The sequence below is a fragment of the Amia ocellicauda genome, chromosome 11 (assembly GCF_036373705.1).
Source record: "Amia ocellicauda isolate fAmiCal2 chromosome 11, fAmiCal2.hap1, whole genome shotgun sequence".
In the NCBI taxonomy this organism is placed as follows: Eukaryota; Metazoa; Chordata; class Actinopteri; order Amiiformes; family Amiidae; genus Amia; species Amia ocellicauda.
Genome location: NC_089860.1, coordinates 21,870,413 through 21,894,625, shown reverse-complemented (window position 1 = coordinate 21,894,625; position 24,213 = coordinate 21,870,413). Strand labels below are relative to the sequence as shown.

Sequence of the window (24,213 nt, the reverse complement as noted above, 5' to 3'; positions counted from 1 at the left end):
TTGTCCTGTCCCCTTAGCAGAAAAACACCCCCAAAGCATAATGTTTCCACCTCCATGTTTGACAGTGGGGATGGTGTTCTTGGGGTCATTCCTCCTCCTCCAAACATGGCGAGTTGAGTTGATGCCAAAGAGCTCGATTTTGGTCTCATCTGACCACAACACTTTCACCCTCAGTTCTCCTCTGAATCATTCAGATGTTCATTGTCAAACTTCAGACGGGCCTGTACATGTGCTTTCTTGAGCAGGGGGACCTTGCGGGCGCTGCAGGATTTCAGTCCTTCACGGCGTAGTGTGTTACCAATTGTTTTCTTGGTGACTATGGTCCCAGCTGCCTTGAGATCATTAACAAGATCCTCCCGTGTAGTTCTGGGCTGATTCCTCACCGCTCTCATGATCATTGAAACTCCACGAGGTGAGATCTTGCATGGAGCCCCAGACCGAGGGAGACTGACAGTTATTTTGTGTTTCTTCCATTTGCGAATAATCGCACCAACTGTTGTCACCTTCTCACCAAGCTGCTTGGCGATGGTGTTGTAGCCCATTCCAGCCTTGTGTAGGTCTACAATCTTGTCCATGACATCCTTGGACAGCTCTTTGGTCTTGGTCATGGTGGAGAGTTTGGAATCTGATTGATTGATTGCTTCTGTGGACAGGTGTCTTTTATACAGGTAACGAGCTGAGATTAGGAGCAGTCCCTTTAAGAGAGTGCTCCTAATCTCAGCTCGTTACCTGTATAAAAGACACCTGGGAGCCAGAAATATTGCTGATTGATAGGGGATCAAATTCTTATTTCCCTCATTAACATGCAAATCAATTTATAACTTTTTTGAAATGCATTTTTCTGGATTTTTTTGTTGTTATTCTGTCTCTCACTGCTAAAATACACCTACCATTAAAATTATAGACTGATCATTTCTTTGTCAGTGGGCAAACGTACAAAATCAGCAGGGGATCAAATACTTTTTTCCCTCACTGTATATACACACACACACACATTCCTTACATTCTCATATCTTTTTACAACTTATCTTTATATTAGGGTTTATAGTAAGGGAATAAATTTGGCACTTATGTCAGCTTTAGAATTTTCTATGGCAGTTTTCAAATAATAAGGTTAAAGCAGTCTTCTCTCTTGCACTGCATTGACTGGACAAGGGGAGTGGGAAATTAAGTTGCACGTTTATAAATCTGCTTAATAAAAGCAATAATATATTCTAGGATGGGTTTTATCATGATAAATGTTTACTTCTCTCGTGCATCCAAGGCATGAAAACACACTGTCATGTTGTAGTGCAGAATGAAGTCCTACCTTCCCAAAATGCAGTATTTGCATATCAGAACAATCTGCCACTATCACAACCTTATTACACTGAACTAAACTCTGTAGGGTCCACGTTTTGTTCATATTATTTGCAAAGAAATAAAAGGTTAAATTCCCCTGGGCCTTTGGAAATTATATTAGGTTTTATTAGATGTTGTTTTATTTAATTTTTACACAAAACACATGGTGGTGCAATCTGTCAAAAATCAGGCTAGTGTTCCTCTTTTGGCCTGCAGCCAGCCGGCACTGACGTTCCTGAGATGCCAAAGAGCAATGGAGCCACCTGGGTACTTGGCACCTTCCACAGCACAGCGTAAAACCACACTCTGGGAAACAAGGATGCATTGCACAGGATTAGAGAGCATTATGTGTTCAATGATCCAGACAAAATTAAATAATACCAGACACTGTATCAAAAGGGGGAGGGGGGAGGGATAACCTCTTTAATGGTTGTTTTGAAAAAAATAAAATGGCAGATAACTGTCCTAGGGTCCTCCATCCACCTCTTCCATTTGAGACATTTATTTGTTCCTCATCATGATTCATGATGTTATTAAAATATAAATTTCTCAATAAGCGGTAATCTTGTTCCCAGTGTGCACTGTAATTCAATGGTTGATGGAAAGCTTAAGCTTAAAGTAAAAACCCACAGATTTTTTATTTTTTTCAAAGCAATCAAAGTTAACCAGTGGGGAGTGTGATGCATGTGCTGTATATCTAGCTACAGTGCTGGGCAGTTTTGTGGAGAAGTATTTGATTACCATGAAAACATCACATTTTCAGGGTTTGAGTTCTTCACTTCACTGTAATGCAAGTTTAGTCATATGTTGATCTTGTACAAAAGTCACACAGGGTGAAAAACCATTGGGAGTCCCAGTTGTTCTGAACACATCAGTAGGCATTGAGGTTATTTCTCAGGTTATTTGTGTCCATTCAGGGCATATTGAATGTCTGTATCAATAATATACCAGGACCCTGGCAGTATCCATAGCAGGCTTAAGACATTTATATAGGAAAATAATCATTTTCATTATATATAGAAATTCTTAAAAACATAAAGTATTTTCTTTACCCTAGAAATATATATTGTTACATATGGAGGAAGTAGACAAATTGATTTACAATATAAGAGGTTTACAATTGCCAATTACTTCAGCAGTATGCATGGATCTTTTCCAAGAAGGAAGGTTTTTACAGTTTCTGATGCAGTAAATTTAAGATTAGTGGGAGAATGAAGGATGGCGAGTAGGCTAGAGGTCTCAGTCTGACAAACCGGACTTTCTTGTCTCATTATAGAAACCACAAACACACCGCAGAAAAATAAGACCGATAAAAATCTTTTTTTTTTAAAGACAAGGTGTTAGAAGTTCAGACAAAAAAATAATAGCTTCCAATATAAGTTCTCATTTAAGTGAAAAACACGTTTTTGTAATAATTGCACTTAGATCAAGACTGCACATGTTTTCATTTTGAGATTTAGAAAATTGTAACGGAAAAGTGATATGTTGGCTCATTCTAAGCCTATCATACTTCTTTGGAAAATGTATCATAATGCAAGAAAATCGTATACTAGCCACTCCATATTATAGACAGTGTTGGATTCATATATTTGTTTAAATTTTGTATTTCTATACAATTACAGCCAACAAGTATCTGTTTACATTGAGCATTAAAGACAAGGTATACCCTACTTATGAATTGCAATAAATCATAAGCTGGGGTGTCACATGGATTCTGAAGACACATTTACATACATATTGATTTTGCACCTTTTTTAGTAACACCACGCTCTGTGTATCATCCAAAGGAACGGTTAATTAAATAAAATAAAATAGAAGTAACATTTGGCCAAGGAAAATCCTAGGTGCTGAAGCAAGAAATTATTACTTTTGAATAAACAACTGACAGTGATGGAGCTTGTCTGAATGTTTTGTTTTCTGTTTCAGTCGTTATCAGGGTAATATTTAGAAGTCATTATCATCAGTAAACCTGTTCAGCGTGGTAGAGAAATTACAGTTTTTTATTTTGAGCAAAATGAAACATGTTTGTTGTTGTTCAGTGATCACATAGTGAAAACCACAATATAGTTTTGGTTTATTTTTAAATTTCTATCTCCTTACTTTTTTTTGTCAAATCACACAAAATAAAATGTGTGCGTTTTTCAAATAGTCAGGTGTACAGGATTTGAAACACACATCACATATTGGCTTCAGTGACGTTCTCATATATTGCTTAACTCCCAAACAATGATTGGTAAAAGTTATAACACAGCAGGGAAATAATGACATCTGTCTGCTTTTGTTTACAGTTTTTACTTCACTTTGTACAGTATATTTAAGCAGCAAGCCAAGTAAGTAGCAGACTGTGTATGATCAGCTTTATCACACAATGTTTTCTTGAAGTGTTGAATGTTTACAGGAGAGTTAAGGAGGTGTGAGAAGGTTTCATGTTCAGCACTTTCTCGCAGGGAGGGGAGAATGAGCGGATGTTATGAATTTGTATCCTGTCTCTTGTGAATTGCGTTCTCGTGGAAAGCTTTGCATGCTAAAATTGTGATCATTATTTTTCATTTGCACAGAGGTACACTGAGGCAGCCTAGGCAGCAGCAAGCTTTAGTAATATAATAGCCATTGACATTTTTAATGTTGTGTCAGCCAATATTGATTCTATATATTCTATAATTAGAAAGCATTTACACCACCACAGGATAAATGTTTTTTTTGTTTTGTTTGTTTTTCCACAGTGTTTGCTGGAATAGATTTTTTGTTCATTTTCCCCTGTTTTTTTCTGGGGGGCTCTGTGAAAGCCAAGATAATAGGTAGCAATTTGATAATAAAGTGTGGTATTGCATTTTGGATGTGGTTGTTGCTTTATCATGGCCATCATTCTTAATTTACATGGAAGACATTGAAATCTAGTGCTTAGATGTTGTAGTCTGAGAGACTGATGTTTTGCTTTTTGTCATAACTCATTTTGTCCTCGATGACCTTTTCTATGCAGCTAATGACAGGGTCTCCAGCTGCTCCTGATGAGAAGGGATGAGCAACTCCACACAGAGCAAAGTTAACTCTGCCACCTCACCACAGTCATAGTAGAGCTTGGTCACATATGGAATCATTAGCAACTTACTTTGATGATAATTTCTTTAGAGACTGCCTCAGAAGAACACATGCAAACATATATATATATATATATATATATATATATATATATATATATATATATATATATAGTGTATAGCTTTGCAAATTCCAGTGGAGTTCCATTCATTTTGTATTTGGAAATTATGATCTTCATTTTGAAGTTTAACGATGCCTAGAAAGTGCAAAGCACAAGCACCTAAACTTTACACAATGAATTGTTACCTTAAAAATGATTTGTTGTGCCTTACAGTTCCATATAAAATAAAGTGCTATAGTGTTTCTAGTCTGGTATTTTCCAGTTCTGATCTCTTTCCAATATAGTTACAAAGCCTTGGCCACTTCAACAGTGCTTCTCGAACCTATTATTCCTGAAGTAATTTAATGTCATGTCAGAGAATATTATTTGTCAAATTTCTCACCTTTATCCACAATCTTAACACTTTATAAGAATAATACAACACAAAAAAATCTGCTAAAAATATACAAGTGTGGAAAATGCATAAACTACTGTAGCCAAAGTCAGTGTTAGATCTATTCATTCATTTCAATTTCTTTCATTTTCCTATTGTGTAACCTTTTGATGGGATTAATAGCTTAATGTCCAGGGAGGAAGTCAAAGAAACTGAGTACGGTTTCCTTTTTTTGAGTTGTTGTTGTTTTTGTCTGAAGTGTCTTTATACCCATATCTTAGAAGCTAGAAATCACTATATTGACTCTTTTCAACCAAAGAACAGGTCAGTATGGATTAACCTCGCACATCAGAGCTACCGATCTTCCAAAGAGATGCCTTTATATGTTTTAATCAATTCCTGAGGATAGGATGGTACTGTTCCATGGTACAGTAGGCCAAAAGTCATGGGCAAAGACGATTTATTTTCTTTTTTGTTTCCTTTTGTTAATGAGGCATGGTACGGTGTCATAGCTTTGTGCCTATTACATCCTAAATCAGGCATATATACCGGTTTCCATGCTAATGTTGAAGCTGAATCAGTTCAGCCCATATATTACAAATGAATGCACAACAGTTTACCTTGCCATCCTTGTGCTATGCTTTGGGCTATGCTTCTCACTTAAACACCGCTCTTTTAATCTTGTCCGCTTCAGAGCTCCTTCAAATGGTAACATTTTTACTCAAATAAAAAAGAAATACAAGTAGGGCGGGGGGGAACGCCTATTAAGCAGTGAAGTGTAATAATGTATTTAATTCAATTTAAGATACAGTATTGAATGACTGTGTTTAAACCGTTTATTAAGAATTTCCAAGTATTTCAGAAATAAAACATCCTTTTATTTTGTTTTCATTTATATTATGTAGGGTAGTTACTTCAAATGGATTTCCTGACAAGTGACATATTTTAACATGTTTTCATTTCTTTGTAGTAGGTTTTTTTTTTGTTGTTGTTTTATATCATCATTATATTTTCAGTGCTTGTCAGTTTAAAACCCATGAAAGATATGGCATAATGGCATGCAGTACAAAGGGAAAAGATGCTAGCTCTATTTTATTAGTGATTCTGTAAGATGTGTTATCTTAATACTCAGCAAATATACTGGTGAGGCTTATTCAGCATATATTCAGCATATCCAGTATAACATACTGGAAATTGAAATTCAGTACAATGGCGTTTTCAGTATGGTATTTTTTCAAAAGTTATTTGAAAGAGCAGGTTAACAGTTCGTATACAGTTTTACTAGTTTAGAGATGCAACATGGGCTAAGAGAATTTTCACAAACTCTCAACTTAAGCGCAAGAATTAACAGAAACAGAAACCAACGCCTGCAGATGTACAAAGCACACACCCTCCAGGCTGCAGGCACCAGCAAAAGCATGCAGACACACAACGTAGATGACGCAAAAAATACTTTACAGGTTCTGCTTTGTGTGAAGTGTCAGTTGTTCTCGACACTTTATGAGACGACTTTTAAGGGTCATCTCATTTTTCTTCCAATGTCCAGCCCCCTTTCACTTTGGTATGTGTTAAGCCATTGAAAGCCTCCCCCTTTGACAGGACCAGAGAAGGTAACATGAGGTGAAAGAGTTTTGCTCTTGGACCACACCAGGCTGTGGACCTTGCAAAAAACAGACTGAAAGTGAGAACACACCATTTCTCAGTGTCCTGATAGAGCCTTGAAATGGCTATGGCTGAGTGGCAGATGGTTTGAGAGATTTCTCAGAGGAATTCTCGGGAGTGATGGCCAAAGTCACTTTACACTGTCGCTTTCCTTCTCTCTTTCTGTCAACAGAGGCCTTTGCCTATGCCCTGAATTTCAATGGAGGTTAAAAAGCAGAGAAATGTACTGAGAATGAGGACAAAGTCAGAGGGATTATTATCCAGGGGCCCTAGTGTGGCTTTGTTATTGATAAGAGAGCCAGCCGATCATGTTATGATATCAACAGAGCCATCAAACTAGAATTTAGGTGTCTCCCAGTAAGGAAGGCATACTCTAATAATTATCCTATCTGTGTCTTTGGGCTTCACCATGAGTTTTTATCAAAGTAAAAAGCAAAATGAAATTATATGAGTCACAGACCTAATAAAGACATTTCTTTTGATTTCTCGTCTGCCTAAATATCCAACTGATTTAGATTTCGTAGTTAAAACAGCTGATTACTGTTAACTGAGCAAGATACACTACTTTTTCTTGAAAACGTTTTTGTATAGATTTTTGCTGTGCTCTGAATGTATTGAGGAAATACATAATTTTTCATAAAATTTAGAAACTTCAATTTATAATACCTTGAATACTGTGTTGAACAAAACAGTGGTTTAATGGAGGCAGTAGCACTGATTAAACTCAAGAGAGCTTGATGATATTAATTGTCACTCTTAATCTTTCTATACCTCATCTGGGAATAGCCAACTAATTATTATGGTTGTGATGAAAAACTGTTGTATTTTCCAGTTATTAGTGCAGCTTTCTTTGATGTACCCCTTTTCGTTAAAACAGTCAGTTTTGGTTGGATAATCTGATAAAAACAATATAAGTAGACATCAAAAAGTATTTAAAATATATTTTAAAATACTACTTGTGGTTTAATAATGAAATTGGATTTTGATTAGCCACATTTGCAGTTTAAAAAATGTACTAAAAATCGTTTTACTTGGACATGTTTTGGGATTTCAACTTTAATCTTGTAGTTCAGGCTTCGCATTTCATGGCAGTTAAAGTAGGATCTCGCTTAATCTTTCTGCAATGCTTTCCTTCATGGCTCATTATAACATAATAAGCATTACAATGTGTGGGCAAATGTGATGAGACCCCAATATTCACTTTGTTTCTGTTGTAGAAATATTAGAGGTATGGCTGTTACCCTTAGAATTGTTAGAATTCTATTTATTTTCTTTTAATTAAATTAATTAGGTCTGCTGATTTGCTTTTCTATCCCACACTAGATTGATTTGTTTGTTTATTTTTTGCTTCCTCTATGGAATTGGTATGTCCATATCAGATTGAACTGAATTTGAAATTTGTCAGCAGGTTTTTTTCTGTCGGGTGGAAGAAGCAGAGCTCATGTTGAGCAGGTGCCCAGACAGATGATTTTCAGATGATTGCATTTCTTACATGGGTGTCTGTAATGTGGAGAAACCTGCTGATTTTTAATTCCTGTGATTGTCAGGCTTTCAGGTTGGAAACATGGACACAGATGTATTAAACATACTATCTCTTTTGCCATGTCAATCTGGGTACTTAACTTTGAAGCAGTTCAGCTGACTTACAAAAGGTATATATAATCCAAAACAGCATTGTCACTATATTGTCGTAAAGTACCACCCTATACCTATTTTGTCATTGACCTGGTATTCTTCTGAACCCTGAAAATGTCTTATGCAACAAAGGCATGATAACAAACACCTGCGTCAGCAAAGATAAAGTATCTTTCATCAGCTTTCATAGTTTATTTAAAGTGTCCAGAAAAAATATATTTCAACAAATAGCGCCAATAACATAAAGTCTATGTTTTATAAATTGTATTATCTGGCCCTCTGTTCCGTATCTATGTACCTGTTTAATATGCCATGCTAACTGGAATGGAAAGTTTTTTTAATCAAAGCGTTTTTGATGGAAGAGATTAATAAATGAACATCTTTCTAACCCGAGCGTTTGATTACTTGGCTGAACATATATAGTACCTATATATACAGGCATATGTATAATGTGTGTGTGTGTACTGCCGTGTCAGACTACAAGGGTTTTTCCATTCCTCTCGTGTCTAAAAGCCACGGCTAGAGTGAGGCACCTCCTCCGACTGGTTTCCCTTTACAGAGAGACGGATTAGTAGGATTAGATTGTCAGCAGCCACATTGTGAGGCAAAGCCTTGGACTTTCATCATAATTGTGACTTTCATAATAGAATCAACCCAAAGCCCCGTATACTTAATCCTGCTGATTTGGGCACACGCTAGGTGTTTGCCAAGCTCATCCAGGCATTTCCAAAGTCACCACAACCTCTGCAGTACCACCAGTGGGCATGTGAGCTCCAGCAGCTCTGAACAAATATGAATGCAGCACTGTATTGATTTTAGGTAAAGAATTTGAAGTTAACCTAGAAAGTGCAATGTGGCATACAAATTTGGAATTTACTTTATGGTTCATTTGAAGGTAAAAAGGTGCATTTTACTGTTGGCTAAGGAGCTTAAAGAACCTTTAGAAATATCTAAAGTGTGTGTAGCAAAACCCTGAAAAAACATTATGAAAGTGAAGGTTTGTTTAACATTTGTTCAAGTGAGGTTTCTACAGTTAAAAACAAAACAAAAAATAAAACATGGTTGATATGGGCCAGTCAAGTACATATTGCAGTATCTCTTTATACAGCTGTCATCATGGCTGTGCATGGTTTGCTCACAGGTATATATTTGTGTGGTTGTTATGTTGGTTGTTTAACTATTATAGACCAACACTTACATTAATAAACTCTATAAATTACCTTACTGATTGTGCTAAAGAGAATAATTCAAGTTTAGAATTTAATGTAAATTTCTAATTTAAAAAAACACAAATCCATGACAATGGATTACATCAAATGTTCCCAATCCTTTGGATTGACAGGGAATTTCCTATTGGAAAAAAAAAAAAAGATAAAGAAAATATATATTTTTTGTTTTGTTTCCCAAAGTAAAAAAATGTAATTAACAATACATACATACATACATACATACATACATACATACATACATACATACATACATTTGTGTTTAGCTAGTTAATGTGGATTGGCAATAATTACGCCTAGTGTTTTGCATGTTGACAAATGTTATTGAGGTTCTTTAAAAGCATCTGCCTTTCTTTGCTCTTACACATGTTGTTCATGAGGCTCTTTCATTGATGCTGTTGTTTTTATTGGCATGTAATTGAGGGGGAATGTGCAAGATCTGGCTATTGCCATAGTTTCCCTGGATGTTCTGCAAATGTTTTTATTTGTTTTAACTGGTGTTATGGTAACGTGTTTTGATGAAACAATCAGATAACAAATGTTAACTTTTCAAATTGTGTGCTTGTGTCTTTTGAGGCTACACTAATATTTCGGTATTGAAAGGATAAATGCAAGGTACATTCATTACGGTTGCATAAAGTGACATCCACTGGTGAATTTAATTACCTGTAGACTGAAAGCAGGGTACCATTGATATTCTAACTTCCAAAATTGTGCAGATAAAATACATATGAAGGAAAATGTTCCAAAGATTTAGATCTTGTGATCTTTGGTTATACATGCTGTAGGTCATGCTTATTGAACACAGTAGTTTTGGGCACAATTTTTTTTTTCTGTAATACACTTTATGACTCTTTTTGGCTCATGCAGCCAGTTTGTCTGGATAGAAATAAAAGCAAAGCCATGATAAATGCCGCTTTGGCAGATGTCAATAAAAATGAGCGTTCGTGTGTTGCACCATCTATGTAGCCTGTCCTATCAAATATATTACATCATTTATAAATTCCTGGCTTCTAATTACATTTATTTCTATTGATCCAAAATGTCACTGAAGGGATCAATCTAAAGGGAATATCTATTGAACTGTGTGCAAAAACTATTTTGTACATGCGATTGTGCAAGAAAGCTTTATAAATTGTTTTTATAGAATGAAAGGTTGACTCAACACAAACCTAATTGCTTTGGCATTATCAAGGATTTATCTATTGACAAGAGGTGCTCAAATCAAATCAGACGGCAAATTAAAAGAAAACAAACATCTCAATAAATTATAAATTGGCACGGATTAACAAAATGGCACTTTTATCTTATGGACAACAAACACCCTGCACTGTGAGAGAGGGAGTAATCTGAATACACACATTGCTCAGTTAGAGATTGAATTATAATGAGTGCTTCCTTCTTCACAGAGCTGAGACGCCAACATTCAACTGCTAGCTGCCTGGGAGATCTGGCAGCAGGACTATTATTCCAAATTATTCAGCTGAAGTTTAATAAATATTAAATTTTCATAAGAGTGCAGGGCAGAGCGCACAGTCTTTATCTCCAAGGTCAAACGCATGCTTGATTGGGAGACCTTCTATGAAAACGAATGTAAGAAGCAGCAGTGGTGGTGTTTTTATATTTATTTATTTTAAACCATTAAAAAAATGTACATGGTCATCAGTTCATCAGACCAGCTGCTGTTATGAATACATTTTGTCTGTTGGCTTTCTTATGTAAAAACCAAAATGGTTAATTAAAATAGGGGAAGAAAATGCTCAGGATTTAACACTGAGTGGATTATCTGTGCTGCCCTCTATGTGCAATTATTGTATTGCTCTTATATTTTGTAGGTCGCCCTGGACAAGGGCATCTGCTAATAAATAAATAATAATAATACACAGGTACACAGTGCTGGCCCCTATACACAGGTTGCAGGTTTATAAAAGCTAGCATTGATTAACTAAAATATTTAAAGCAGCTATTAATCAATTGACTACAGTCTGTTGGGTCTGAGTGACAGGGTTTTGCTTGAAGGATATCGGGCAGGCTATGTACAAGGCATGTTCATGGCATTCCCTCGTGCCTTGTTGCAAACAGAGAATTCTCTGTCTCTGGAGAACGCCGTGTGCCCAGGCCTGGTTTTTGTTCCTCCTGGAAATGCTTAACATGCTTATTGATCCGTAAAGCCAAAGCAGGAATGGGCACCCATCCTGCAGCAGCTTCTCTCCAGTTTCCCCCAGCAGCGCCCTGCCAGTGTGTCTCAGCCCTGCCTTAGGAGCAGTTAACCCTCAGGAGTTGTACAGACATTTCAACAATCAATCCTTCGCCTCCGATCCCTCTAGGTACCTAATTGTCTGGCTTTTATGTGATGTTGAGTAGTTTGAAGGAGAATAAGTCATAGACGGCCTAATATATTTCACCTGTAGCCTGCATGGTCTTAGATCCCTATATATATTGATGAAGACTAACGAATGAACCCACAATGCCACCTAGCTGGTGTATTTAGGCTAAAATTGTTTTTGTGTTTTTTTTGGTTGCTTTAACTAGTATAGTCTGGCTCCACAAGCATATTACATAATCACTCATTAATAGAAACTACCAATAATACCAAGCAGTTAACAGTATCCCGTGTCAATTACCATACCATGTAAAGCCTAATGGCTATTAAAATTAGTGTTTCCATCACCAGCACAATTGAGTTGACCTGAATAAACAAGATTAATCTTTCTTTTTTTTTTTTCCCTTTTCTTTTTTTTTCTCCTCTTCTTTTCCTACACGTTCTCAGACATTCTTGACATTTGCAAAGGTTGAAAGACAAAGTACCTTTGTCTCTTAATAAGGGCACTTGGTCTTCCACCTGAATGTGAATTCTTCTGAGGCGAGAGAGGCCATTTGTTTTTGACAGCTGAGGGGGGCACAGGGTTACTAAAGAGGTAGAGATCTATTGTGTGTCCCAGAGCTGGTTTCCACATCAGAATCTAAATCTGCAGTGCCAACCAAGGGAATATAAAAGGGTTGTGCTCTGTGAGTCTCAAAGAGCAATCCTGTATTCTCAGGTCTGTCTGAACAATAAAGCAAGGAAGAACCTTCGGTCAGAATCCTTGAAAGTTGAAGTTGAATCTACCCATCTCTCTAATTAATGACTGCAGAACATTCCAATGAAGTCCAGAATCAAAATTATTATTTCTACATAAATTATGAAGGAATTAGATTGGGCAGGAGACAGTACCAGGCCAAAAACATATGCCCTAGGTAGATTATCAGTGCCAATTATAGGACTGGTATTTGTGAAATAATATCATCTTACTGTCTGTAGTTGTGGTGGTCCAGCACTAGTCATAATGTCATCATGATTACCATATCTCATCCTGTTGCTTAACCACTACTAGTCTAAATTTATGAAGTTATTTTTTAATAATGGTAGATTATACATCTGAAGCAATGGTAAGACTACCATTATGCTTATACTGCTATCTATACCCAGTAGTCAGTCAAGCCTATTGACTGTCAGTAATGGCGGATATGAAATTAAAATTCAATATATTAATTCAATAACCTATTAAAGATTATGCCTGAAGTCATGCATTCAAGTACCATGTCAGTCCACCTAGAGCCTTTCAAGGAGAATCATAAAAAATACAAAAAGAAAGGAACTGCAGAAATAGTCCTGTTACAATCGTACTTACACTAGTTTAAAATCCGCACATATAAAATAAAGCCTGACTGTACTATTAAAAGCAGATGTGAATCATATTACTTAACCTTCTTCCCTAAGAACAGCACAGATCCTGATACTAAACAACGAATCTCTTGAGTATCAACAGCAGCATGCAGTGCAGATGTTCGCTAATTCGTATTTTCTGTGCTTTCCAGTCACACGTGCTGGGTTATATAATGGAAAATGTGTCGTGAAGTTTCAAATAAGAACACCTTTACCTCTGCAACCTGCCAGTGTTAATCTCTGGCTAAAGGAAAGCAACAGGTCAGTCTGATACGCTGGTGTGGAGCACACCTCACTTGGATTTCCCTCTGCGGCTACATCAAATGAGAAATGTATTCATACAGCCCTGCAATAAGATTTAACATTTTTTGTAAGGCACTGTCAAGGCGTTTACTTCATATTTCAGAGTGGAAACCTCAGACAGAGCTACATTAGTCAACCAAATAACAGCAGCGCATTTACATTAGAAGTCCCGAATTTAGAAGAATATCTGTCTACCCATTGTTTTTGTGTGTGAATGTTAGAACACCTTCAACGAGCGCAGGGCCCTCAGCTTGCATAAACCCTGTAATACAAGTGGTTGCTTTCATTACCAGGTGAGAGGTCTTTCTGGCACAAAGCATAAGGTATTATTCTTTATTGTGGTTAATTATTGCTGCAATTAAGCTCTTTCTAAGGGAGTTATAATGAGGGAAAGAAACCTGCAGATTAAGGAGCTGGTTATGACCCGCATGGCAGCGTAGACTTGGGAAGAGACGGGAAGTGAAGATCTGTCTGCAATCCCGGCTGGCCTGCCTATGGCTGAGCACAGCCGGCCGCCAAGGCAGCCACGTGTGACTGGATGAGAGGCGGGTGTTCAGGGAGAGGATCAGAGTCTCCACAGAGTCCCCAGACCAACAAGGTCTCTTCATTACCACAGTGGGCTATCCCCCCCCTAACGGAAACACACCGCACAGCAATTATTCTCTGAGTCTCCACTGGGAGCTTAGCTGGCTACAATCTTGACTTCTTTCTAAATTAAATGGCCTTTTCTTATGTCCTTGTGTTCTTTCATTTCTTGTTTTCCCAAGCTCAGGTTGATGACGATTGCATCTCTAATTTATATGTGAGAATAAGTCCTTCCGATTTTTGCAATAGGTGTTGCCTGTCATTATTCATTTACAAAGTAAAGGTATTACGATATTAAGTACTGTTTTATTTACATTGGTCTCTTACCATGTTGGGACTTCTTAACCACAATACCTTGGATAAATGGATGCCAGAAAGAAGAACCATGAACATTATTCCACATTATTACTGTCCAACTCAATGGCAGCCTAGAAAACCTTGTGCTGAACAGCTTGTTCCAGCAGGTTGTGAGGAGCTGATGCTAATAAAACAGATCAAGGTTTCCAACCATCTTCATAATCTGCATGTGAACACAGTTTTATGTATTCGTTATTTATTTATATATTTATTTATTTCAAGGAAGACTTTTTCAACATGGAGCCAAGAGCGGCCAATATTAGATGGATGCCGTGGTGGCTCGCCATGCATGGGTTGCCAAGGCAACGCTGCATAAGAATAAAGTCAAGGAAACCCTGCTGATAACAAGATAAAAAAGATAGTACTTCTTTTCAGGAACATTGGGTTGGAGCTGCTGTTTATACTCATTCTGAATATGTGGATCACCCAGAGGTCATGAATTTAGTTCAGCGCACATATAAAACAGATAACAAATGCTCTCAGGAAAGGGGACGGCACATCCACTGAAGAGGAAGACATTGAGTTATCCTTGACTAATAAACCTAGGCTTCAATACACACACAGCCTCCAGACAAAATATTATGCAACAGGCATTTAATATCCTTGTATCATTTTATATTATGATCAAAGCATGGGGTGATACTAGAGCATGGAGGCAATTCTTTGATTTGCACATAGTTTTTTTTGCTCTTCAGAATTTAAAACTCTGCTCTTAGATTAGTTTGTAATGGATCGCCAAACTTGTTCTTCAACCAGGGATATAATGGAAGGCCTTGAGTATTACAAATGTGGTTCTTAAAATTACGAACCCAACAGCAGAGACCATTACTGTTGTACTTACAGTTCTTGTTGAATATACCCTCACATCCCAGTCACAATATTCAAAATTGCTTTTCTACTTTGGGTATGCTTTTGTTTTGTAGATAAACTGCAATGGATGCTAAAACAAATAAAATAAAGAAGCTACCCTTTCAACACAGGTCCTCACGTCAATAAGATCAAACTCATTTATTTGCTGTTATTATTCCAACACACCTGCTGACTTTTGGACTTCTCTGTTCTAGGCACTGAACTCGGGGGCCTCCTGGACCTGGAGACTCTGTACAGAGGAGTGGAGCAGAATCTGAATCAGAGCCGACGGTCTCGCAGGCAGACGGTGGATCGCTCCTACAACATCGAGGTCCTCCTGGGCGTGGATGACTCGGTGGTGCAGTTCCACGGCAAGGAGCATGTGCAGAAGTACCTCCTGACTCTCATGAACATCGTAAGTTAACTGTGGCGCCTTTCCCTCACTCACTCACTCACATCAGTTCCTCGTTGGAGAAATTCTCAATAAAAACTCTGTAAAAGCATTTGAAAAATTGGAAATGCATCTTGCACCTTATAATTTTTCCAAATTCCAAATTATGCATGGAAGCAAGTATGGAATTGTCTGCTGGTCTGTGCAATGTAGTGTGGCTGCCGCAGCCCAGTCCCAGTCAAGAGCTCGGCTTGCTTTATTTGAAGCGGGTGAACTGGGGTTGATTTTGGGGGATTTTTTTCTGGGTCCTTTGCTTGTTGAGCAGCTGTTAGAGAGAGTTATTTTTACTTTATTAACAAGGTAAGCATACATATCTAAATACAACCGTTCCCCGACTTACATTAGGATTCCATTCTGCAACTTTTTGCGTAAGTCAGAAATGCACCACTCCACCATAATCAGAAGTGTGAATGGCATAATACCGGTCTAATTGTTCGGCTATGTATGGAGCATAGGCACTGCAAATACTGTACAACAGGGAAGTACATACAAATAAAGGTTGTAGTAGCAATATTTATAATATGGTGGTGGACCCAGGAGCAATGTGTTATGCTATTGCATTTATTACTGATTGTATTACTGAACCTTTGTAATAAGTTAAAATGTTTCTTGTGTAAACTATAAGTCTCCCTGGATAAGGGCTAAGAAATAATTATAATAATGATGCTAAAATTGTAGATCTAATTGAGATTCAATGTAAATTCAAACCTGCATATGCCGCTCTCTTTGTAGCTGCTTGCGGTTTTGAAGACAAAATACATCAGAAGCCTGTGTTTTCCCCTCACAGACTGCATAATTGTATGTTTGTATATATAAGTACATTGTGGCATACTGTACCATGAAGCATTGCACTGGGAGGAACTGTAACTGAAATTCACGTGGATGCAGAAATCCCCTCTGACCGTACAATTGTTCTGTGTGGGCGCTTTGAGCAGGATTAATGAGATCGTATTCACGTACGGTTCTCCAGATCAGTTATGTAGTGTGGACAGGGCCTAAGTCCATCAGTCTCTTCTCACTTGAGCCTGATTGACTGCAGCTTTCCAGAGGTGAGATGCTAAACAGGAAGTGCACCCCTCCCTTTGACTCTCAGTGTGAGAAGAAGTGAACGCTGTAAACAAGGAGACAAAGTGCACCTGTTAAATCTTTAATGAAGCCCCTTCAATAGTCAATGGGGAGCAGGTGTTTGAATGTGTAAGAAATGTCAGATGGGTACTTTTTCCACAGGGATTGCTTAGTTGGTATAAATTGGATTTCTGCAAGGGTGTCTTTATGGAACATACTGATTGCTATGGCAAATATTCACAGGTTGGCATATTTTAAGATCACAGTGGTACTGGACCTGCAGATGGGATTTTTTTTTCCCATCACGGCACAGTCTCTCAGAGCCTGAATAATGACATATCCCTTGGCTAGCTGCCAGGGCCTGGGATTTTATCAGCCACTGCTGATCCAGCTGCAACAGTAGCTGCTGAAAGCAAACTGTAATCACGATGCCCCAGCTCAATGCTAATGGCCAGTGTTGTAAACTGTGTGAACTCTGGGCACAAAAGTACTCATGTGGAGCACAGGAATTTGTCCTGTCATTGACTCTCTCAGTGCAAGTTCTGATAATGATATATTTTAAATATTGTTCTAATACCTTAGAGAAAATATGTGTAGTGTATGGTTAAAACAATACAAGATCATCTGACATATTACAATTCACTACTGTTTTTTTATAGAACAATGTCAATGTGTTTTTATTAATCTGTCTAGTTTTCTTGTCAAGTATAATGAGCAATTTAAATGTATTCAGAGTCTCCCACAAAAGCCTTTTAACCTTAGACAGTATTTTTAAATGAGAAGTCAGTACCCACTTGACACCCGACAGCCCAAATCTCCGGGAACTTGCAAATTACAAACAAAAAACTCCCTGGGGTTGAAGCTTAAAAGCCTTGCCACATTATCAAATACACTATCAAACAATTAAATCATCAACCATTGCTTTTTCTAACTAAGATTACATCAACCTCCCACAGCTGTAAATTAATGTTATGATCTAGGGCCATCCATGACACTACTAAAGCAAAAGTAAGCCTCAGATGAGCTAACTAATAATGTTTGGCAATACACACTGCAGAATATTGACTCCAGCTTGGCAATCATGTGACAGTATTAAAACAGCAGTCAGCTTTTGACTTTTAGTCAACTTTTGAATATCCCATTTTATTAGGATTGTTTTATCCTAGTAAGACCCCATCGATTCATACAAGTAAATGAAGATGCACAGTTGCAATCCCATCTGCCCTGTAATATCTGCTGGAGCATCAGTTTTACACACATCCTTACAGAATTGTTTTTAGGCACAGACTGAACAGCATTCCTGAGCCATATGTTAATTGGTCCTTAATTTATTACATATGCAAATTATCTTTTCTTATTTTAACAGCCAAAACATACAATATTAACAGTGGCACATACTGTAAAAAAAAAAAAAAAAACATACTGTAATTAAGTGCATTGAACAGTTTTACACTATATTTTCAATTTAATTTAATATTCTGCACCTTGTTTTTATTTGATTAAACTTCATATGATCATGTTTTCTATTACTTAAATACAGTGCTGTAGTGTACTCTTAGCACAATTAACCTTTTTGGTATTTTAGAATAAATTAGTGTATCTGTGATATGTATTACCAGACACATTTGTTAGTGATAAACATTCTTTAAAGGAACAAAATATATTGTGCTGCAAATCAAGTATCATCAATGGCATATAGGTAAATGAGAACCTTAAGTTTGTAAGTTTATCATTATTTTTTAACATTTCTGCAGCCTCCAGTTTTTTAAATCTCTGAGATTTATACAATTCTTCCTTTGGCTTCTCAAGTGGGGTGGATCAGTCTCAGATTTGTCATCACGTATTAGAGCTTTCAGGAAACCAGGTAATGCCAACCTGCCTTACGTTAGCAGGTATGTGTGTTACTATGTGGCAGGAGGAGAAGGGAGAGTTAATACGAGAGGAATGATTTTGTTTTTATATCTCCTTGAAATCCTGGTCACGAAGATGGGCTGTATAAAGTGAAATTTTTATTAAGCAGCATTGAGGGAGCATTAAATGTCATCCCTCACTGTAATGTATAGCTCCTGGACATTAGTGTGGGGCTGACTGTGTGGGAATGTGACACTGCACATCAAACTCTGCTGAAAGATTTGAAAGGATCCGTGGACTAGAGCTGAATGATCTCGGGGACGGGAGGACCCCTGTCGTATGGTTGACTTTATTGATGCCTGAATGAATTCTGAAAGACAGACATTCTAGAAGGATATCAATATGTTGTGGGTATTTTTGTTATATCAATGACCATATTCATAAAAGTTTGAAAGACCTGCTAACTACAGGTATAGTGTAATTACTCCGTTAGGAAAACTGCCTTCAAGTTGCTAGAAGTTACAGTAAAACAAAATTGATAGAGCATCTGCAGGTATTAGAGAATAATTGCCAGAGCACTGCTGAAGAGAAACCTTTCTAATCTAAATGTTTTAATACTGATTTAGATTGATCTTGTCAGTTGCTGCTTGTCCATTTCAGACATACCTGTTTGAAATGTAATTTTCTTATTTAGTGTTCAGATTAGGGTTCCACTTGCTTGTGCCATAGGTTTAGATTACCCAGCACCCTTTGATTCACTTTGATTGTTGCAGATTCTTACACATTGTCCACTGTCACAATGGAAGTGTCACCAGCGTATAAACATGGACAAGTGTTGATGTCATTTAGGTTTTTATGTTCTACTGTTGGTCACAATATTTGATTTCATACCATTAGACTAGAATACGGAATGGATTGGAATTATTTATTTCTTGGTGGTGTTCTTGTTTGTGAGTGTCATGTTTCTTTAAAATATTTTGCCTAGAAGATTCATGATTCTCGACTTTCAGCGTGATTCACTTCCTCTAAAACTGCCCATACAAAGCTGCTAATTGAAATTTAGTTTTTCAAGAAATACAATAGATACATTATGGCAGTATATGAAGCCAAAGTTTTTTTCTTTTTCCCATCTCTCTTTTACCCCAATACTGTCTGAAACTACAAATGTGCAGCCCCTGGAAAGAGAGGTTTTTGCCTTTCTGTGTTGATCAAAGCAGAACCCCCTGCTTCTATTCCAATCAGAGGTTAATGCTGTGAAGAGGGATCTGTCTCGGCCTCTATCTGTGGATCCCAAGCTTTTAGTTTACAGCGAGGCGCAGGACTGATTGGAAATAGAGGAGAAGAGACGCTCCCCTGAGGGCCAGAGCGAGGGCAGCAGTGTCAGTCAAGCTCACAGTACACCCAGACACAGACCTCCAGCGAAGGGCCCAGCTGGGGCTGAAGTGATGCAAAGCGATGTTTGGACAGCTTGCACTATTGAAGTGTCTTGTAAGTAGAAGCCCAGAAATGCACTGTGACACCTTTTTGCAGACGCCAGGAACAAGTGGCCCCAGCTCCACTGTTCTGCAAGTCAGCTTAGCATCTGTTCAGTGTCTCTTTCACAAGTTTCCTTCAGAGGCCTCGGAGTAAACATGACTGTAGAAGACTGGGAAAGGCATTTGAGTGCACACTGTTTACTATGTACAGATCTCTGAAGAGCTATAAACCTGTACTCCGTTTGCAAGGGAAAGCAGGTACTGTCGTTTGGAAGTGGTTTTGGTGGTCCACTAGGTGGAACTCTTCTCTATGAAATGGGAAATTCAAAGCAGTGTCTCAGGGTGGTGAAGGGTGGTGCTGTACTCCAGCTGTACTCCTCCTGTAGGAGGTTTAATCTTTGGGGTAAGACTGAAGGCCTCTCTTTGCATACTGTGGACTAGCATACCTCAGAGAAGAGCTGTGTGCTCAGTTTAACCCAAATCCATTACATGCTGACAAGACTTTGGCTTCCCAAATTCTTTCCACGTTGTTTGATTTGTAGACAAAATTGTTTGGTGACTGAATTTCTTCAGACTTGGGGAATGACTTCCATGTGATGGAAAACCCTGTAAAGCTGCTGTTGTTAGTGTTTTTACACAGTGAGATGATATTATTTAGTTCTTGTGTCATTATTGTTTTGCTGTTTAGTGATATTATACCAAGGCAAATGTGAAGATGTTAAGAGCTATATGAAGCAGTCAATGGAGATCACTTTGTGGCAACAGATAGATTTTTAAACACAAATCTGGGGAATTTTGGAGGACGGGTGTGTTAAAATGTGGAGATGTGTTCCACCTTTACCCAATTTGAATGAATCTGATAAAGATGTATACTGTATGGGCTCTTTTTCTTCTGTGCTGGATATTTTGATTTCAATATAATCCCTTGAAGAAGAGGAAGAATCATCACATTGCCCTTGGTTTAGATTAGCCAAGCATTTTGATCGTATCCTTGGTGACAATCCTACGATCGTCAAAAAACTTTCCCAATAAATAAAAATAATGATGTTTTCTTTCATTTCCACCTCACTGTCAGCACTGTTGAAAATCAGTCCAAATCAGTGCTGTCACAGTTTTACTTTTATTTACACTGTTGTTATGTTTAACAAAACATCCAAGTTACCCAGACATGTTCTGCCAGTGTTTGGCCCTGACATTGCTGGGAGCTGAGAATCCTGAAGTTGTTTTATTTAACTATAATGTGTCTCTGTACAGTACTGTTGAATTTCCAGGATAGCATGTGGGAGCGGGGGAAATATGCTGTCTGATGGACATAAAAAGCAAAAGAGCAACAGTTTAATCAAGTCTGGGTTGGTTTACTTTTTTCGAGAAGATATTGTCTCGATTGACACAATTCCCTTGGCAGCACAATAAAGTTTAAGCAGTGTGGATCCATCTTAAGCCTGCAGCCAGCCTACTTAGTTAGTTTACATTATATAAGAGTAATAAAAGCAGACACAGGAGCATTGCAAGTTTTATAACATAGCATTATTTATTTATTTAACACAGAGAAACGTTGGCTTTGAAAAGCAATATGAGGGCCTGAGGCGGCATACCTCTCTAATCCAATGTGCTGCGTGGCCTGAAAGGTAATTTATGCATTTGAGAAACTGTTGCCAGTCTTGGCTTGGGGTGCCACAGAAAGCCTCAGATTGGGCCAGGTGTTCCTCTGGAGTGAGAAGGAAGATGGGTTGACATTGTACGGCCATTCTGCCCCCTGCTGCACTCTTTCTTGGGATGGGTAGAGGCTGACAGAGGCCAGATAGGTTCACCCAGCCTTGAATGTTATCTTATTCTTAAGGCTGTAAAGCACAGTGACACTAAACATGTCTGTTTGTTTTTCTCAGTGTAGAGAGGACATGTTTACACATACAACTTCACCAACATCTTCAGAGTCGCCGTCTCAATATTGGGATTCATCCATTTTCAGTGTTTATTTCTCATCACCGAGCACTTTGCAGATTCAGACCGCAGTATTGTAGTCCTGGGCTCACATTCACATCTGTATTCCTCAGGCTCTGTCTGTTCCGCCTGGGAAAGGGTGTCTTGTGACTAAGCTCAGGCCTGTCTGGTTGGATTTCAATGGACAGATCTAATTGGGGAATATACTTGCCAATTTTACATGTATCTGAGAAGCCACTTATGCAGTTATTTTTAAATGTAGTAAATACCATTTAAAGAATAAGTATATCAATGCCATTTCCTTAGGTATCCCAGACTGCTATGTATGTTTTTTCTGTGCAAAGCTTCTTCATGCAACACAGGTACTACAGTAGGGAGCTAAAGTCCAATCTTCTTACCTGTTTACTGCTTTTGAAGGCCTTTACTTGTATTTGCATTTTAACAGTTACAGTCTCTCTCTCTGTTACTTTAACAGTTATTGTACATTATGTTCTGATTTTAAAGAGTCTGATTTACAAGATTTCTAATACAAACAGACTCTCCCCAGGAATAGTGCTCCAGGCAGCTGGCTGAGCTGATTAATATTGGATGCACTCAGACCCGTGCAGGAAGACTGCTCCTTCTGCAGTGCCTTTGAACTGGAAGTCTTGGGATAGGAAGCTTGTGTGCATGCATTAAATTCCCAGGCTGATGTGCATAGTCAGCTCTTTAGGCCTGTGACAGGGTGAAGGCCACAGAGTCTGCCTTCAGCAGACGTGTCCTCTCGGATTTGTCTGTGAAGGTTCAGAACAAATAAGCTCCATTAGGGCGCTCCTCTATGAATATTTCAGTGCCTTTAGAACAGCTTATCAGTGATTAAGAGTGTGTGTGGGTGGGTGGGTGTGTGTGGGTATGTGGGTATGTGGGTATGGGTGTGGGTGTGTGGAGAGACTACCATTGAGTGCACCAGTTTTGCTTGTGTGGTCCTTAAAGAACCACATCACAGATAACAGCAAAGTGCCCTTTTTGGGTGTTCTGTGCTTGAACGTGTGCCATCACGTTTCAAGCATAATCGAAACATACTCAACATGTCTTGAGTCATAAAATGGGTATCAAGATTATGACAATTTGACTAAGGCTACTGATGTAATGCACTGTGAACATGCTTCAGATAATATGAAAAAACACACATAGCCACAGCATGGCTGGAAAATACAATTTAATTTGCCATGGACTTTTAAATTCCACCATCATTAACCATATTGTATAGTCAAAATACATATTGATGCAAAAATGAATAATTCAGTGTTGACCTTTTGATGGGCAGAGACCCTCATGACAGCGTTTCCCATCATGCATGTCAATTAACTCATAGCTTTACTTCATAACATGATGAAGGGTCAAAATATAAAAAACCTCTTCATTCTAACTTGTATGTGGGTGTTGGTATGTGCGTCTGTGTGTTACATTGTTTAGAGGGAAAATTCCACTCTGTATCAGTCTATTTATGTTTTGTGTTGATTTATAAACTATTTTTAAATAATGGCTATGACATACCATACCACAGTATTGGGGGAAAAAAATATAAAATACCAGACATAAAAACACATTAGTTACAAAATAAATATTTAAAACGTTTTTTATATTAGCATGAAAACTATACATTCTTCACTGTCCTTGTGTTATAAATGGATTGATAATGTTTACTTTTTGTCTTTCATTCCATATATAATGCACCTATTTATCGAGATCTAGAAGGTCATCCTACTCAGTGTACAGATGAAAAGTAGCATTAGGAGATAAATAACCACATATTCGGTCCCCAGCTTGCTTTGGAAAATGATATAAAAAATAAAATAAAAAGGAATCAGTAAGATAATGTGAGAAGTGACTTTGAGCTGCACTTGCCATTACTCCACATTCTTCTAAAAAGCCAATTAGGAGGTGTCTGGCTGTATATAATGTTCATCGCAACCACTAATATCCCACATTTTCCGAATACCAGCTGCAGCTCAGCTTGCAACTAGCATTACTGCTCCCAAGTCAGCTATACGTTTGTTCTGCCATCCCTAAAAGAATCCAATAAACTCACCTCTTAAAGTAAAACCGGCACGAGGAAGTACAAAAACAAATTGATTAGCCTTACAATTTGATCCATGGGAAGTTTACACAAGATCGATGGGGCTGATCCAATGCTCACCACTCCCCCCTTGTGGTCCTGTGCTAAAGAGAGCAGGTTGCTTTCAAGGTCGGG

At 37.9% G+C, this 24,213-nt stretch overlaps 1 protein-coding gene across 1 annotated transcript in view; it reads left to right on the top strand.

The window, feature by feature from the left end:
* adamts2a (ADAM metallopeptidase with thrombospondin type 1 motif, 2a) overlaps positions 1–24,213 on the top strand; it is a 152,217-nt gene that overhangs the window by 98,005 nt on the left and 29,999 nt on the right. Inside the window, exon 4 of the mRNA XM_066716936.1 lies at positions 15,413–15,612. Within this exon, the coding sequence (XP_066573033.1) occupies positions 15,413–15,612 (200 nt within the window). The remainder of the gene's footprint in view (positions 1–15,412; positions 15,613–24,213) is intronic.